This window comes from Penicillium digitatum, chromosome 6 (assembly GCF_016767815.1).
Source record: "Penicillium digitatum chromosome 6, complete sequence".
NCBI lineage: Eukaryota > Fungi > Ascomycota > Eurotiomycetes > Eurotiales > Aspergillaceae > Penicillium > Penicillium digitatum.
In genome coordinates, this window is record NC_089389.1 from 2,854,970 (window position 1) to 2,871,422 (window position 16,453).

Consider the following 16,453-nt stretch of genomic DNA (forward strand, 5'->3'; position numbering starts at 1 on the left):
ATTCAATTGGATGGACGGGGAGAGAGAGAAGGTGAGAGTGGAAGGAAGACTATCTAGTTGGTCTATCCTACATGTGATGCCTGAGGCATCCAACATCCCCCTCATAGACCATGTTCCATCAAACTCCCCGAATTCTGGTTTTCATAGTAAAATCCTGCAAATCATGCATTTCAAATATGCATTTAAATCATGCCGATCAAACCAACAAAAGCCTCAAATTGCTCCTTTGCCAATGCTTTTGTAAAACCGTCAGCTGCGTTCTTCTTCGTGTCCACTCGTCTAATGTCCACATGTCCCTGTGCGACAGCATCCTTAACAAAGAACCATCGTAGATCGAGCCATCTATTCGCGGATTTGCCACCTTTCTTAGTGAGCAGCAATTGCGAATTGATATTGTCTGTATGAATCTCAATGGGACGCTGCTCTGGCAGCATAAACGAGCGAGCAATCTTGCCTAGCCACATTGCATCCCGAGTAGGTTGATCTAGTGCACACCATTCTGCGACAGTGGTCGAATTGGCAGTGATGGTTTGCTTCTTTGTAGTCCATATGACTGGAGAGCCGGCGAAGTACCATATACTTCCTTCGGTTGACTTGCTATCCTCCCAGTCCGCATGAGATGCGTCCACATGCGCATAGAATCGAAGTTCTTGCGTACGACCAAGTGTAATGCCAACGTCAGGCATATGTCTCAGGTACTTGACGACGTGTTGCATGGCGTGAAGGTCTTCAAATGTAGGGTTCGCCAAACGATGTTGCAAGCGAGTAACTGCGAAGCGAATGTCTGGCCTAGTCTTGACTGCTAGCCAGTTTAACATGCCGACAACTGATTGATATTGATCAAATGAATCGTCATCTAGCACATTGGATGCATTGGCAGGTGACTCTCTCCATGCGGCTGGCAATGGTGTATCCTTCCATCCAGAACCTGCATTTGCAGTACGTAGAACCTTCTGAATATAGGCTTCCTGAGACATAGTGATCGTGCAATTGTCATAGTCTCTGTGTAGTGCACAGTTCAGATACTGCTTTGGTTCTCCGAGGTCCTTCAAATCATAGTACTGGCGGAGTTCATTGACGACTTTTTCGATATCTTCGTCTGTAGGTGCTGCAATGATAAAATCATCGACATGAATCATCATAATGGTCAACTCAGTGCCTTTGCCTTTGACATAAACACAGGGGTCATCATCCAACGGATGGAAACCAATCTGACGTAGTTTGCAATCCATCTCTTCGTTCCATAAGAAAGCAGAGTCTCGCAGTCCAAAGAGCGCTTGATTAAGCGTGCATACCCATTGGTTCTTGTCACCTTCGGCGTCTGCATACTCGAAGCCTGTCGGTTGTCTCATATAGACTGTCTCCACGTCTTCACGTGAAGCATTGAGATATGCGGCAGTGAAATCAACCTGTCTCCATCTAAGACCATACACTGCAATCAGTGTAAAAACGATTTTGATCATGCATTCGGCGACAACAGGGGCATATGTTTCTCCATCATTCTTGTCCTGGAAGTTGCCACACACGACCCATCGTGCTTTGAATTCGTAAACTTCATCTCTGGTGTTGGATTTGACAGTGAATCGCCATTGACCTGGCAGAATCTTAGCCTTTGGTGGCTTAAGAATCAGGCTCCATGTGTTTTTAGCCACGAGATCACCCAGTTGTCTCTGCATAGCATCTAGCCATTGAGGCCAGAAAGGGCTCTTCTGTGCTTGCTTGTACGTAGATGGTAGATCAACGTCCTTTGCGTATAATGGCTTCCCATTGTAAAGAAATGGCTCGTCAATGTCAACCTTTGACATTTCGGCTTTATCCATTGTCATATCAGCTGTTGCTGACATCGCACTAGGTCCCGCAGACCCCTGTCCATCACCCTCCGTCAAGTTATTACCGCCTGATTCCTTCGCTTTTGCCCTCTTGGCTGTGCGTTGAATGTCTCGGTCTCGCTTCTCGTACTCGACGGCGAGGTGCTTCTGCTCCGGATCGTGGTATCGGTCGGGTGCGATTCCGATATTCGCTCGTCTCGATCGTCGGGGTGGTGGTGGAGCCGGTGTAGCTGGGTCTTGAGAGATAGGGTCTGGTGACGATTGAATTGAGATGATTTCATGACTAGGTGACACACTAGCTTGTTGAATTGGAGACGAGAACGGGTATTCGTAAACTGCTCTCTGTCTCTCTGGAGAAGGAGTCAAGTCATCTGATTCCTTACTAGCAGATCTCTCAATGTTGTCAGCATCTCGACGAACATCGTCCATGCTCTCAGCTAACTGAGATACTTGGGTAGACAGCTGTTGAAGTCTCCTCCCAAGGTCTTCTTTCTTCTGTTTAATGACATCTGGAACGTTCTCTGTAGGAGGGTTCGTAATCTCAGTAATTCTTGCGCCTGTCATCATAGGCTCCTCCCCCACAGTAGGAAGAAAACTTTGAAAGAGTTTGCGTTGTCTCATTGGTGGAACAATTGTCTTCTGTGGTGTCTCGGGCATTGTAGATGCACTACCATAGATTGTTGGAAGATGAATTGTAGACGGCGTGACAGGTGCCATCTGTCGTTGTTTAATCTCTGGCTTCGAGATCTCATCGTCTTGTGTTAGTGAGACAGGCATGAATCCGACGACATCATTATCTCCATCTGGGTCCTTTGGATCGGTAGGTACTCCGTTGACTAGCATTGATCCCGTATCATCGTTATCGTCATCTCCGGGTTGTGGAAAGCCAACATCACGAGATACCACTAGTTTCCTAGTAGCTGGATCCCATACTTTGTAAACATGACCACCGTCCCCCTCATAACCAACGAGCTTTCCTTTCCATGCTCTGGGTGCTGCTTTCCTAGCCTGAATCCTCTTAGGCTTCGGAATATGAACGTATGCAGTTGTTCCCCATGGTTTAAGGTGCTTCAAAGAAGGCTCTGCGTTTGGAATCTCGAGCTCTTGACGCCAATGTGTTAGCGGCGAGATCTTGGTTTTCGGATTGATCAGTCTGTTGTAGATGTAGATGGCTGTGTCTGTCGCATATGGCCACATCTCTTCCGTCATCTTTGCATCAATAATCATCGTTCTCTGGATGTCGTTGATATGTCCACCGAAGCGCTCCACAGTGCCATTTGGTTCAGCAGTGTATGGTGGTGTGATCTCGAAAGTCATACCATGCTTCTCACCCCATTTGATGAACTCTTTGAACTCTGTGCCACCATCCATTCGCCAGATGCCTGGGTATCTGCCAGTGAGCAATTTGATCTTTTCACAGAACGCAGTAAGCTTATAGTAGGCATCACTTTTGTTCTTCAACATGATTCCCTCGATCAGTCGAGATGCATCGTCGACGACTGGCAACCAGTAGTTCTCTCCATTTGGTCCGGTAGGCTTCATTGGTTGTGTATCTACGTGGAATTTCCATGCCACATCCTGCACCCTTGCCTGTGGTTGACGAGAAATTTTGAGCTTTGATTTACCTTGGAAACAGGCATCACAGTCGAAATGCTCCGAGCCGTATTGTTCATCATCACCTAGCTGTTCAGCATGTTGTAATGTGGAGGCAATTCGTGCTTTTCCAGCATGTCCGAGACGTCGGTGGATCTCGTACGCAGTCACTTTGTTCACGAATCCAATTTCTTCATCATCAGAATCGGAATCTATGTCAGATTTGACCTCATTGGGGTCATCGTCGTCTTTTGGACTGACAAGGTACGGGACACCAGTTGATGTATCTGCATACCCCACAATGTCACCCTCACCATTTGTGAGATACTTAGTACGTGTGTCATAAGAGATGTCTTGCTCTTCAAGAAGCTTTTGCATGCCTAATAGCTTGCCGTGTCCTCCTTGAGTATAGTAACCAGTTGTCATAAACGAGTGCGTCTTACCATTTCTCCCTGGCAGAGCAGTTCTCACAATGATTTGACCATGACCTAGCGTGACAACTCTATTGCCAGAGTAGTCTTTGTACGCATAGGCAGTGTCAGGATGATCCAGTTGGTATGTGTGAAAGTCTTCGATGTCATGCGTCAATGTCTTGTCAGATCCAGTGTCAAGCAACCAATCGTTCCTCCTATCAACAGAATTGGCAGCTGCAACAACCATATTGTTTTGTCCATCTTGACGTTGGGCTCTGTGGATTGCCTTTGAATAGGCCCAGAGGTTGCCGGACGGTTCCCACGAAACTGGAGGGTTCTCACTGAGATAGGCACATCTCTTCGCAGTGTGTGGTCCAAAGCCACAGAATGAGCACATGTTGTTGTCATCCTTTTGTGTGCCATTACGCATCTCATTTGCGTATTCATGAATGTCTTTGCCATCGGCAGGCTGCTTGCGAAGACCCTTCTTCTTCTTCTTTTTAGCAGTAGCTGTATCATCCTCGACGGCATTGGTATCTTTGTTGGATTGGGTGTTGTCGTCATTGTGACCGTTGTTGTTTTGACCACCTCGGCCACCTCGGTTTCCTCCACGACCACCTCTTCCATTGCCTCGGCCTCGGCCGGCATTGTTGTTGTAAGTAGCATTAGCGACACCTTCCATGTCAGCTGCTGCTTGAAGTGCTCTCCAGTACTCCTCCACCTTGTCGAGGGTGAGTTTCTTAGGCTCCAGACTTGCAACTTCCTCACTAATGAACTGTACTTTCATGACTTCCAGTTCAATGTTTTGAAGAACTTGTGATAAGCCGTGTGATGGGTGTGGTGCTGCTTTGAATCTAGCTAGCACGTGGTACTGTCGCTGGTATTCCTCAATGTACTCGCTTGCCGAGTTGTAGTCCGATCGTTTCATCTTGTCGAACTTCCGCATCTCGATAAACGCTGTCTGCATCCGATCACTTCCTTGTGTCATTGACATGAGTTCGTCATACAGTTGATCGGCGTATTTAGGCATCTTGGACAGGTTGCGTAGTTTGTTCTGTAGGGTGACGTCGATCTGGTTGTACATCCAGCTAGCAACCAAGCGAGACCAGTACTTCCATCTTCCGAATGAAGTATGCGACTTGTGAGGTCTGGGAATGTTGCTGTCTAACAACCATTCCAATGCATATGGGATCAGCTGGTAAGCCAGTGCCTGTTTCCAACCACTTGGATCAGTGTCATTGTGTTCCAGTGTCCGAACTTTCTGGATTTTGGTCATTGCAATCGCTGGAAGACCATGTCCCTGATGGGGCGGTGTGTTGTCCTCATCCTCACTATCACTGTCATCCTGTGTGAATTGGATCGGATTGGTAAAGGACGGGATCTGGGGTTCCAATGGGTTGGTGCATCAAGCGGGTGAGGGTTGGTGTCCCCCTCGTTGTCCGTCTCGGTGTCGGCCATGATTGGATGTTAAAGCTAAACGGAGCTTTTGCCGGCGGGGCTCGAAGGATTTCCTAGATGTTATTGGCTGGATCTGAATGTTGTGTCACACACAGAGGTGGGTCCACAGTGGGGTCAGATCGTCAAAAGTCTCCAGTTGAAAATGGCTTCAGAGAAAAGAGTTGCTAGTGGTCCAGCTAGCAGAAGAGGCTCATAACCTGATGCAAATACAATGATAGTATGTATGCAGGTAAAACAGTTTTCAATTTGGATGGACGGGGAGAGAGAGAAGGTGAGAGTGGAAGGAAGACTATCTAGTTGGTCTATCCTACATGTGATGCCTGAGGCATCCAACACCTATGGATCAATCAACAGAAAGGTTCATCCAACCCTCGACCTCGCAGCCTCAGGCATCAGTGGATTATTCAACTTCAACTATCAGCTCCGATATGCAAACAGCCTACGACCATTGGTTTTATTCTTATCATAGGTCGCCTCCCAACGATGCAATGGCTTCCATTCCAATGCAAGATTCTGAAGAGCAAAACTTCTACGATCATTGGCGATATTCCTATCATTGGTCGCCTCCCAATGACCCAGTGGCTTCCCTTCCCATGGGAAATTCCGACGTGCAAGACGTCACTCATCCCACCTCACAGCATATCACGAACTTATTTGGAACTTCGTATTACGCCGCTCGAAGCAGTCATTATGATCCAGGGTCGGCTAGCATAGATCTTGGGTCCTCTCGGCGCCTTGTGGATTTGCAGAGACAGGATTTGCACTGTCATACACCAGTACAGGCTGTGGGAAGCGCCTAAAGAGTACGGTTTGGACGGAGAGGAATTATAATATGTCGATGAAGACAATTCCTAGATTACTTGGGTGCAATGAATATTACAGTTGAATCTAAGCTCAATGTGGGTTGGTCAACGATAAGCGTGCAGAAACCTTCGTTCAAAGCAACACCGGGAGTGATAATTGCCTTTTCAGATAAAGGCACGAGCCACATGCGCGAGAAGTTGTTGATGAGCGGTCTCGACTGGGAAAAGTATGCCAGACTCCATCCCCACCCCTAAAGAAGAAATGAGTACGGCAGCTTTTGAAACCGGTATACCTACGTACTTCTCCGAGATCCATCTGTTTGATCAATTCAGACACTTTCCTATCGAGCAATATTCCGTCGTATATTTTGTTTCCATTCGTATCCTCCTCAAAGACTGTTGTTTCGTTATATTGTGCCTTGGGTGGCTTTGGAGTAGCTTCGGTAATCATATTCTTGATTTGTTGGCGCAGACTCTCCGCCGCGGGAGAGAGTTGGTGGTGGTTCATCGAGAGGTAAACAGTCGCGCGACTTCGTTCCTTTATCACAGCCAGCAAGCCTTCGCGTGGAGAAATGCTATTAACACTAGAATTCCATTAAGAGATTTCGACTTTTTGGTGTGGCTACATGGGTTTTCGGTTGATAAAAGATCAGTGGAATAGGAGGGGTTTGGGAGGGGTATCGTCAAGTCAGTGATTCAAGTTGGGTAGAAAGTCATGTGATGATCAGCGTTGGATTCTTCGAGCCTTGCGGCCTGTTCTCATAGGCATCGATGTCAAAAACCTCAAATACGGCCTCCCTAGGCCATAAACAGGAACCTTGGTTTTTGTTATGGTCTAGTGGAAAAGTACGCTGTATTTCGTTCAACAATCGAGTTTGGCTGGAACTTGACTGGTCATGTGACGTGGCTCTATAGTTATTCACTGCAACTTCCACGGTGCATTCTCCATTCATTTCATGGTACCATCAAAATGTCACTTTACCTCTGGCACTGTTACTCCGCTTTGCGGGTGGCCTGTCAATCCTTTATTGAAGGCACATTCGGTATCTTGTCTGGTATCTTTCCGCTATTCATCAAAATCTATCCATTCAACCCTCAGAAAGCCAATGATCTTGAGTCCAATAATATGGTCGGAGCTCCCTCGAGAACATCGGACCACGTCATCTATACCATACGACCACTGTTTCAGTCTGATCTGAAAATGGTGGGCATAGGAGCTTCCGGTCAAGTCTACGAGGTTGATGAGGAGATAGTCCTCAAGAGTTGTCGCATTTTTGAACAACCAGGGAGCGATGCCTCTGATAGCGACCGGTACCACTATGCCTCGGACACCATTTTTCACTCTAGCTTGTTGCAAGATGAACGGTATGTTTTACGACTACTTCAACAGTGGCCACATCCTCATATCGTCGAAGCTATCGACACCGATCGAGCCGAGGGGATATTTCTCCGCAGATATCAGCCCTTGCCGGAGGGTGAGATACCCTCACAGTCCTCTCGAGTTCGATGGTATCGCGAAATTGCCGACGCTCTTTGCCATCTCCATAGGCTTGGAATTGCTCATGGAGATGTACGGATTGACAATGTTCTTTTCGATAGTCAGGGCTCTGCTGTTCTTTGTGATTTCAGTGCCGCTAGTCCATTTGGTCAATCAAATCTAGTCATTTCGGATCTTCCGCTTCCAGTCAACGGTCCTTCGCCAAATCTGTCTGAGGCAACTGATATGTTTGCAATGGGCTCGCTCCTATTCCAGGTTGAGCATGGAATTAAACCTGAGCTTTCTGTTGACAGGGATGGTAAATTGATTTTGCCTACAATACAGACGAATCACCAAGGCATTGATACTATTATCCGAAACGCTTGGCTTGGACACTATAGCAGCACCTCGCAGATGCTAGAGAACCTTCATTCACTTGACGTTTAAATTGGCCAAGGTGTTCATGATACCCAAATACACTCAGAGCCAGTTGCTTCATTGAGGGAGCGGGTCAGAGCATGGAGAAAAAGACGTGAGAACAACATTGGTAAGAATCGCCCATTAGATGATCTCCCCATCCTTGATAACTAACATTATCTTTAGGCTGCGTACTCGATGGCATACTCTCAGGAAATCAGTTGCAAGTACTGGCAGATTGCTATGGGTTGGACAAAGATGCCGAATTACGTTTTGCTAGCTATGATGTATGCATGCATGGGAACTAAATGTAGATTTACCCTCAGCATAGATGGTTCTGTTTGTCAGGCCTCCAGTGGTTCGTATATAAACATAAACTCCTTGTTGGACGCTCACTTAAATAGTTAACGTAATTCCCAAGCGAGCTGGCCACCCCAACCAGCCTTTTAATTTTAAACGCATTTATTTCAACCAAAACTCCATTAAATTCAATCAGCTAAATTCTAGGTCTATCTGGACAAGCATCTCTTCTATGGCCCTGATTTCCACATGCACCGCATTTCGGTAATGCCCTTGTTCTTGGTAATAAAGGTGCTTCCCTGTGCGCGCGGACCTGGGGGCGGGGAGGTTCAATCACTTCCTCTGGTTGCACAATTAAAGCAGTAGCCTCCTGAACTGATAAGCCCTCTGTAGCAGGTATCTGCTTTTGAGATCGAGTTTTTTTCTGCTTCTTTTTCTCGTGTTCCGATCGTAGATCGTGAACTTCTTTCTCAAGAATCGCTGCTGGTTGCATCGTCATTTGGCAAGCTTTGAAAACCTGGTTTATCGCTGAATTGAGGGGACTTGCGGGCTTCGGGATCTTTGACGAAGTAATGCTTTGATTGAGGATGCTTGTTTCAATAATTGAATGTGATTTGTTGGTGTTTTTGGCTCCCATTCACTACCTCGACTAGATGGGGGAGTCGGAGTTCGAAGTTGAATATTGAGCTTAGATAACACTCGATCTGGATAAAGAGGAACTAAACCAGCAGCTGTAAAGCTGTTTGAATAGTTTCTGATTTGAAAGCTTCAAGTCGTGCAACTGGATATGCCTCAAGAAAATCAAGTTTGTCGATATGGTTGACGCCAAGACGCATTTTCTTTTCAACAAGTTGACCGTAAGAGCGTTTTAATACCGCAAAACAACCAATTTCAAGTGGCTGTAAAAGATGAGATGAATGTGCAGCCATAAAGATTGGAATGATGTTGTTTTTTTTCGCAAAGTTCATCGAATTTCGGGGTCAAATGACTTCCATGTCCGTCAAGTATCAAAAGTCGATATTGACCTTTTGTCCGTGAATAAGTCGATGGAATGAATAGTTTTTCAAGCCATCGAAGGCCAATTTCATCAGAGGTCCATCCATTAGGACTGACTTCAAAGCGCCAATCATTTGGAAGATTGTCGAACCAAGATTCAATGAATACTTTGCCTTTGAAAATAATGCATGGAGGTAGTGCCCAACCTGAAGCATTTGTACATTCAATTGCAGTCACCCATTCGCGATTTCCAGGTTGTAAAAGTGATCGCCGACCGTAGTATTCAGATCTCGTAATGACTTTAGCAGTTGCGGTTAATCCCATTGCAAAACCAGTCTCATCGAAGTTATAAATGTCATCATTGTCAATGCCGTATTGAAGAATCGTTTTTTGAACAAGTGTAAACCATTCACCAATGATTTTTGGATCTTCACATTTAGCACGTTCGTAGTTGTAACGTCTGGAGAATCTCGAGGATAGATTGGGATGTCGTTTAATGTAATTAGTGACCCAATTTTTGCCGACTGTAGATGGTGGGTTGATTCCGCGATGCGAACGTAGAACATTCGCCATTTCTTGCACCATTGAAGGTCGTGGAGCTGAACCACGAGCGTCCATAGAGAATATCCATTTCTGAAGAGATTCCTCTTCAGTATCGGTCAATTTATGAGAGTTGGCGCGAGAAATCGCGCGGTGTTGTATACCATTCAGGCGGGTAGAAAGGGTGGATCTTGGGACGTTAAAACGGCGCGCCACTTCACGAATTGAAGAGATTTCTTGATTCTTAAAAGCCTAGATAGCTAGTCAGATCCTACCCTCCTGCTCTATTGAGTTTAGAGAGGATTGAGTATGAATTGGTGGCATGGTGGGTGGTTGAACTAACTAAGATCTAATTCATGGACGTGTTTTGGTTGGGGTGGCCAGCTCGCTTGGGTGGCCAGCTCGCTTGGGAATTACGTTAGTTATATAGGGACTCGGTGACTCGGGGAGCTAGGTAAAGAAGTAGAGGTAGAGAAATAAAGAAGTAGAAGGTATATTGTAGAGAAAGAAGGGGACACTCTGCGCCTGTAGGGACTATAGGAAACTATCTACACCGGGTAGATAGATTAAATTTCTTTATATTATTCCTTTTATCTTGTTTGCATTCACGCCGGCCGGTTTTATGGCCTTACTTTTCAGGTGGCAGGACCTCGAGAAATCGAGTCCTACTTATAGGGTGGATTTGCATACTGGGAATAAACCACTATTTGTCGTCGGGAGCGGGCTCTGGGACGCAACCCCCGCAAAGCAGCATGTATGTAATAGCGAGCTAAATCGGGTCAATGAATTCATCATCATCATCATGGTCGCCCATAGATATGGGTCTATATCTGAAGCACAGTTGCCTAAGGCATAAAAAACAATCAGGTAATTGTGCCAAGCGCTCAACCTTGGAATGCACCTACCAGGTAATTCTTCCCTGATGTCACTTGGCGAGCAAGTTAAGATACGGCTGGAAATAGAGTTGCTTGACAAAATGAGCTACAGTTATTTTCAGCGGACACAAAGCCCCGCGTTTTCCCATGGTTGAAATCAGAGAAATCGTCATAGACATCAACGTAGAAATCTCTTGACTATATATCTAATTGTTCAGGTGTCAGTCCTGCCGCCAAATTCACTTTTAATCAGTTAACACATTGATGATGCATTATGGACATTGAAATGGCCCAGAAATACATTCAAATCCAAATTCAAGATGATCTGAAGTATGATATTCGTATCGAGAATGCGGAACTTGAAAGGTACTTTACTTTCCTCTCTGTTTTGAAGAACGAAGGCGCGTTTTCTGAAGTATGCATAGTGGCAATTTCTACAGAGAAGATAATCGAAACGACATCTTAACGTCTGAAGATGTGGACGATATGGTTATTCGCCATAACGGCGGAATTCGAAGTATCTGCGCTATGAACGCGTCTGAAGGAAGTATTGATCTTGTTGACGATGTACGGGACGCGAAGATTTGCAATTTAACCTGGAGAGCCTCTACACAGCTCGACGAACGCAATGAAATGATGAAACTCCACCACGATCCTGGATACATCGTTGACATTGGGAGTTGGAATGAATCTGGCAATATGGGATGGATTCCTGTTACTGTTAAGGAACAAGACTGATCATTATTGGACTTGAGAGTTGGAATGAATCCGTGACTATGGGATGGACTCCTGTTTTTATTAAGGAACAAATTGAACGATTTGGCCTTTGTTTATTCTTTGCGCTCAGGAAGTGATATTGGCCACTTAAACTCAGCTAGGTAGCATTGCTAGTCAACTTGTCCGACCAGAAAGAACGATTATCTCGATTGAAATCAAATGTCATCACATTTCTCCTTTGCTTCTTTAATATTAATACCTTCTCTAGTGGCACTTAAGGAGGAGACGCCACTTTTAAGCATAGACAACATAGCTCCTAAAATTTATATCATAAAAGTAGTTAAGGTATTCCGGTAGACACCCTCCGTAGGTAAGGAAGGGTGCGGCTAGACGGGCACCTACTCACAAGGAAACGCGATTCTGTCCCACGATATCATGTAGAATCCTAGCGTTTTCGTCATCACTTCGACTTACACCATATCAGATGGTTGATGAATATTTACAACAACAATTGGCTACATGAATTCAATGATGGTTGTCACCATCAATAAATGCCTCATAGCTACCATCTCTCTAGGGCTCCCAAGATTCTAATTTTTATTTTAATTTCCTAATCTGAAAGTTTCGATGTAAGGGAGCCCCAAGTGGCAATCGTGTGGTACAAGCTAAATATACCGCAATTTTTAAAGGTCGGCTGGCTCTAATCTGTAGACCCCGTCCCGAAAATTCAGAGCCATGTGGCAAAAGCCGAGGATGAAATCTGGATCAGTGTCAAAAGTCTAGAAAATCTGTCCATTTTTTTGCCCATTAGGTGGCGGCTGGATAGGTCACCAATGCGTCATGATTTGATTTCCACTGGGCAAGGGTGCACCTTTACATCGGTAGACTAAGGGTCTGGACTTCTTAGTCTACCGATGTTATCTCCCAACACTGAAGTGCCCAGTGTTGTCACATATTCGTCACAGGCCTTAGCAGCGACTATAAGTATCCATCCCCATCTCAACTAATTTCATGAAATTTCAAAATCTCGCTTTACCACAAAACCAATTTTGCTCTATCTTTCTCAAAATGCCACTTGATAATTACGGTGTCTGGAAAGCTACCCCTGTATGCTACAAAGTTGAATACAAGGAGGATGACAGCAAAAGCCCGCATTTATCACTATACTTCAGTGATAAAGGTGGACTAAGCCACCATTCTGGAAAAAAGTTTCGTCGGGCCAGCCGAGACAACAAAGAAATCCCAGGGCTCTTCAGAGCAGCAATTAATATCAAGTCGGGTGACCAGAATGAATCGAGACTCACCTACTGGGTGAATCATGACTTCAAACACCCGATGGTCAACAGTCTCGCCGACCTATCTTCGGACTTTCATCCCCTCGAAGAAACGGAGCCGACACCTGCTGGTGTGAGACTCGACTTTATCCGGAGCAACTTATTCAACGTCAACACGGGTCGAATTTTACCCCATGACGAACCAGGCTTGAACAACGATATCATTGACGTTCTAGAACCTGAAGTCAAACAGGCGATTGATTCCGAGGCCGTTATTTACCTATTCGGAGAAGCGTTCAGTGATCGAAAGGGTATTCATAATGTGCATATGAACCAAGGCAATGTTAAGCGATTCAGAAATGATGATGGTGTGTTCCAAGATGGTGGACTTTTGATCAACTATCCAGACTCAGGTCGATGGGTTGGGGTGTTTCTCGGGTTCGCATCACAAGCTGCGCACACCGATGATGACACAGGGCATGCCATACCATCATCAGAGACTTGGGCCGACTATTTAGAGACAGCGAAGGGAGAAGTCGAGCTGACCGAGGACTCTGTGATCATTGATGAGGCTTTGATCAACCCCGAGCCAGGTGGGCTTCGAGCCAGGTCAGTCACTCTCAAAAATCCCAAAGACCGTAAGATGTCCTTGTCTTCCTGGAAAATTAAGAATTCAGCTGGGGAAATCCAAAAAATGCCGCGCAATGCAGCTTTGGATGCGAAGTCAACACAAGTTTTCAATATTCCGGATGTCCATCTCTCCAAAATTGGTGATACCATCACACTGTTGAATGAACGAGGATTAAAAGTTGACGGGGTAAGCTATCGCTCTCAACAGGGGGTTGGTAGACAACCGGTTGTTTTTGTTCATTAAAATGGGCATTGTAGTAATTGGTATGTTGTCTTTTTAGTTTTGTCAAAAGTCTTTGTGTTCTTAACGCAATCAATTTGTCTATCGCAGAGAAAGTAGTTGGGAGTTAATCACATTTTACTTGATTAAAATTCGCCTGCAAGCCTCAACAACACGCAGATCTAGTGCCGGCTTGCCTCTTATGATCTTTTAACATTCAATCAAACTTTAAAACGAAAATCTAGCTGGTCGTTTCAAGCGACTTCATGTCGTACTGCCATTTGTTAATAGGGGACTGCTAGTTGTTTGTACTTTACTCTTGCGTACTCCATATCTCCAAAATACCATCTTTTTTTTTCATTGAACTAGCAGGCATTAAAGCTCAGCCTCAAATTTTTCTCAGATTCTTCGCTCCACAAGTGAATGATCTTGATCACTAAAATATCAAATCAAAGTATTAGAAGTATGTAATCCCTTTGATGGGACTATGTTCGAGGACCTCCAAGTCAACATGAACACGTTGTCGAGCAACGACGGAACCACACCCCTATGTGCATCCTTCCAGGGAATGATAGCGGGGGAAAACATGTAGGCACAATACCACAGCGTCTACAGATTATGCAAAGCTGCCCAAGTTCTTCCCCGCTTATGTTTAGAAGGTGTTATTAGACGTCAATTTTAATGCAAGATGCAACCGCATCCGGCAATATGGAAGAAGTGGGTGATCAGCCGTGGATTTTTTTGATCAGGTTGTATTCAACGTGCCCTAGCCTTATTTTGAACCCATAAATCGTAGATGATAAAAGATATTAGATGCCAATATTTCCTAAGTTATTACTACACTGGAAGAACTGGTGGCTCCAGATGTTAGGCTGTGCCCATGTTTTCAAATCCATAATGAGTAAAGACGAGACAATGTGGCCAGTGAAAAGGTAAAAGTCACTGCTGATGATTTATCAATCTTCCGTACTGGCCAAGGAAGTTACTGTTCATCTATTGAAGAGACTCAAAGTGTCAGCTAAGTAGAATAACAGATTGAAATGTAAAAAGGGCATCAAATCCTTGTTACGAATATACATATGCACGCCAGAAGCACTGCTATTATTTCTATCACAAGAATATTGTCTTATCTACTAGGGCAGAGATTAAAAAACTAACAGAAGGTCAAAAAGGACACTAAACAATAATCAGTTTCAAATATCATAGTTGCCTTCAGCCACGGCTGAAGCACAGCTGTAGCATGTCCAAAAAGAGCGCTATTATTTCTCCCTTACCTCCTCGAGCTCCTGGCCACTGTTGCTATTGAGGCCGAGCTCGATCTTCTCATGTGCGGCAAGTTCGTTGGTATCCAAGCCCAAGCCGCGAAACTGCTGGACGATCTCTTCGAAATTGAGCTTGGGCATATCTTGGGCGACTCTCCACGCCATCTTGCCTTCAATGTGGGCTTTGGCGTAAATTCTGTCAACCTCTCCAAGCTGACGCCCGGCTGTCTCAACATAGAAGAAGACACCGAATATCAAGCCGATAAATTTGAACAGTGCGAAGAAGAGATCAACACTCCGTGGGCTATGATCAGCAACAAGCGGTGTGAACAAGACTAAGGCAAAGTTGCAGATCCAGTTGGCGCAGGTCGACGCAATGAGGGTCCGAGTACTGAGGGGGTTGATCTCCGGTGGGTAAATCCAGAGTAGTGGTAAGAGAGTGAATGCAAAGAAAGTGATGAAGGGGAAGACAACGGCAGCACCCTTGGCGTTATCCTCATTTTCCTAGATCAGGTTTTCCTAGATCAGGCAGGTGAATATAATGACAAAACTCAGCCCCTGCCCCTGGAAACCAATCAAGTATAGGTTACGACGACCAACTCTCTCAATCAGGAAAATAGACGGGATGGTTGCAAAGGTGTAGACAGTAGCAAACGCTCCAACCATTATAAGAGATAGGTACTTCTCCATATTCAGGTTTTCCTGGAAAATTAGCGTTGAGTAGTAGATAGCGGCATTACAGCCAGTAAACTGCTGGAAGAACTGGCCGGAGCAACCAATTAGGAGGCGCTGGAGTTCCTGTGTCTTGCTAAATGTGAACAAAACCTTCCAGTTTGGCTATGAGTTCTTCGAGGATTCCCCGTCCATCTTCAAGAAGTTGAATTAGTGAAGTGTCTGATCGGAATCAGATGCAGAGATGGGGAGAGGGAGGTGAGAACTAAGGGTTAGAATATGGGGGACTCCATCGTATTCATTATGTATGGATTTCTGGATTTTTCATGGGATCTGTGGGATTTATAGCACACGTTCTAATATCCAAAGAGAGTTATTCTAAGAGCTTAAATGGGTGATGTACCGATAAGGAGAACGAAGTTGTAGTTTGATGTTGTAGGTCGCCATAATATCTATTTTTGAGAATTTTCTATGGATTTATCCTATTGAGAGAGTTATATCAGTACGTGTTTCGGTCCACTTATCATGCTGGTACTCATGTTCTGTGACCACTACTCCGTAGTAGACAGTATTCTATGACCTAAATGTGATGATTGAGAGGCAACGTTCCCCAACTGCATATTTTGCCAGCAGTTTGCCCTCCTTTTTATCAGCTACTACGGAGCTCGAAGTACAAAGTAGGGCATGGATTGGATGGAAAATTTCCACATTTTTTCAGCTCCACGTCAGTTCAGCTCCACGTCAGTTCAGCTCCACACCAGTTCAGCTCCACGTCATTTCAGTCCCACATCCTTTCAGCTGCACATTCGTCCACGTAGTTCGAGCTAAGATCTAGATTTGACCACAAAGCAAGGTTACCCCACAAGCTGTAGCCCGTGCTGTAGTATGTCTTACCCAAATGGCAGATATCGGAGCGCAATATTCCTGATATTTAAGACGTGGAATCAGAGAAATGAGATCTGAACTGCTTGCAAAGT

At 45.1% G+C, this 16,453-nt stretch overlaps 6 protein-coding genes across 6 annotated transcripts; 3 read left to right on the forward strand and 3 right to left on the reverse strand.

Annotated features, from left to right (window-relative positions):
• Nucleotides 1-182: 182 nt before the first annotated feature.
• On the reverse strand, nt 183-5,111 carry Pdw03_6015 (uncharacterized protein; the record flags this gene model as incomplete). Its single annotated transcript, XM_066101231.1, has 1 exon — nt 183-5,111. One exon carries the CDS (start codon nt 5,109-5,111, stop codon nt 183-185), a length of 4,929 nt encoding a protein of 1,642 aa, XP_065958171.1.
• A 1,038-nt stretch (nt 5,112-6,149) lies between these two features.
• Pdw03_6016 (uncharacterized protein) lies at nt 6,150-6,604 on the reverse strand (the record flags this gene model as incomplete). The annotated part of the gene is made up of 2 exons (XM_066101232.1): nt 6,150-6,347; nt 6,398-6,604. 2 exons carry the CDS (start codon nt 6,602-6,604, stop codon nt 6,150-6,152), a joined length of 405 nt encoding a protein of 134 aa, XP_065958172.1.
• A 462-nt stretch (nt 6,605-7,066) lies between these two features.
• Nucleotides 7,067-8,298, forward strand: Pdw03_6017 (Tyrosine-protein kinase, active site; the record flags this gene model as incomplete). The annotated part of the gene is made up of 3 exons (XM_066101233.1): nt 7,067-7,892; nt 8,058-8,120; nt 8,177-8,298. The coding sequence occupies 3 exons, from the start codon at nt 7,067-7,069 to the stop codon at nt 8,296-8,298; spliced, it is 1,011 nt and encodes a 336-aa protein (XP_065958173.1).
• A 2,677-nt stretch (nt 8,299-10,975) lies between these two features.
• On the forward strand, nt 10,976-11,439 carry Pdw03_6018 (Asp hemolysin-like protein; the record flags this gene model as incomplete). Its single annotated transcript, XM_014683009.1, has 2 exons — nt 10,976-11,067; nt 11,127-11,439. 2 exons carry the CDS (start codon nt 10,976-10,978, stop codon nt 11,437-11,439), a joined length of 405 nt encoding a protein of 134 aa, XP_014538495.1.
• A 1,047-nt stretch (nt 11,440-12,486) lies between these two features.
• On the forward strand, nt 12,487-13,566 carry Pdw03_6019 (O-methyltransferase; the record flags this gene model as incomplete). Its single annotated transcript, XM_014683010.1, has 1 exon — nt 12,487-13,566. One exon carries the CDS (start codon nt 12,487-12,489, stop codon nt 13,564-13,566), a length of 1,080 nt encoding a protein of 359 aa, XP_014538496.1.
• Nucleotides 13,567-14,801: 1,235 nt separating this feature from the next.
• Nucleotides 14,802-15,470, reverse strand: Pdw03_6020 (MFS sugar transporter Stl1, putative; the record flags this gene model as incomplete). Its single annotated transcript, XM_014683011.2, has 2 exons — nt 14,802-15,308; nt 15,405-15,470. 2 exons carry the CDS (start codon nt 15,468-15,470, stop codon nt 14,802-14,804), a joined length of 573 nt encoding a protein of 190 aa, XP_014538497.2.
• Between the last annotated feature and the right edge of the window lie 983 nt (nt 15,471-16,453).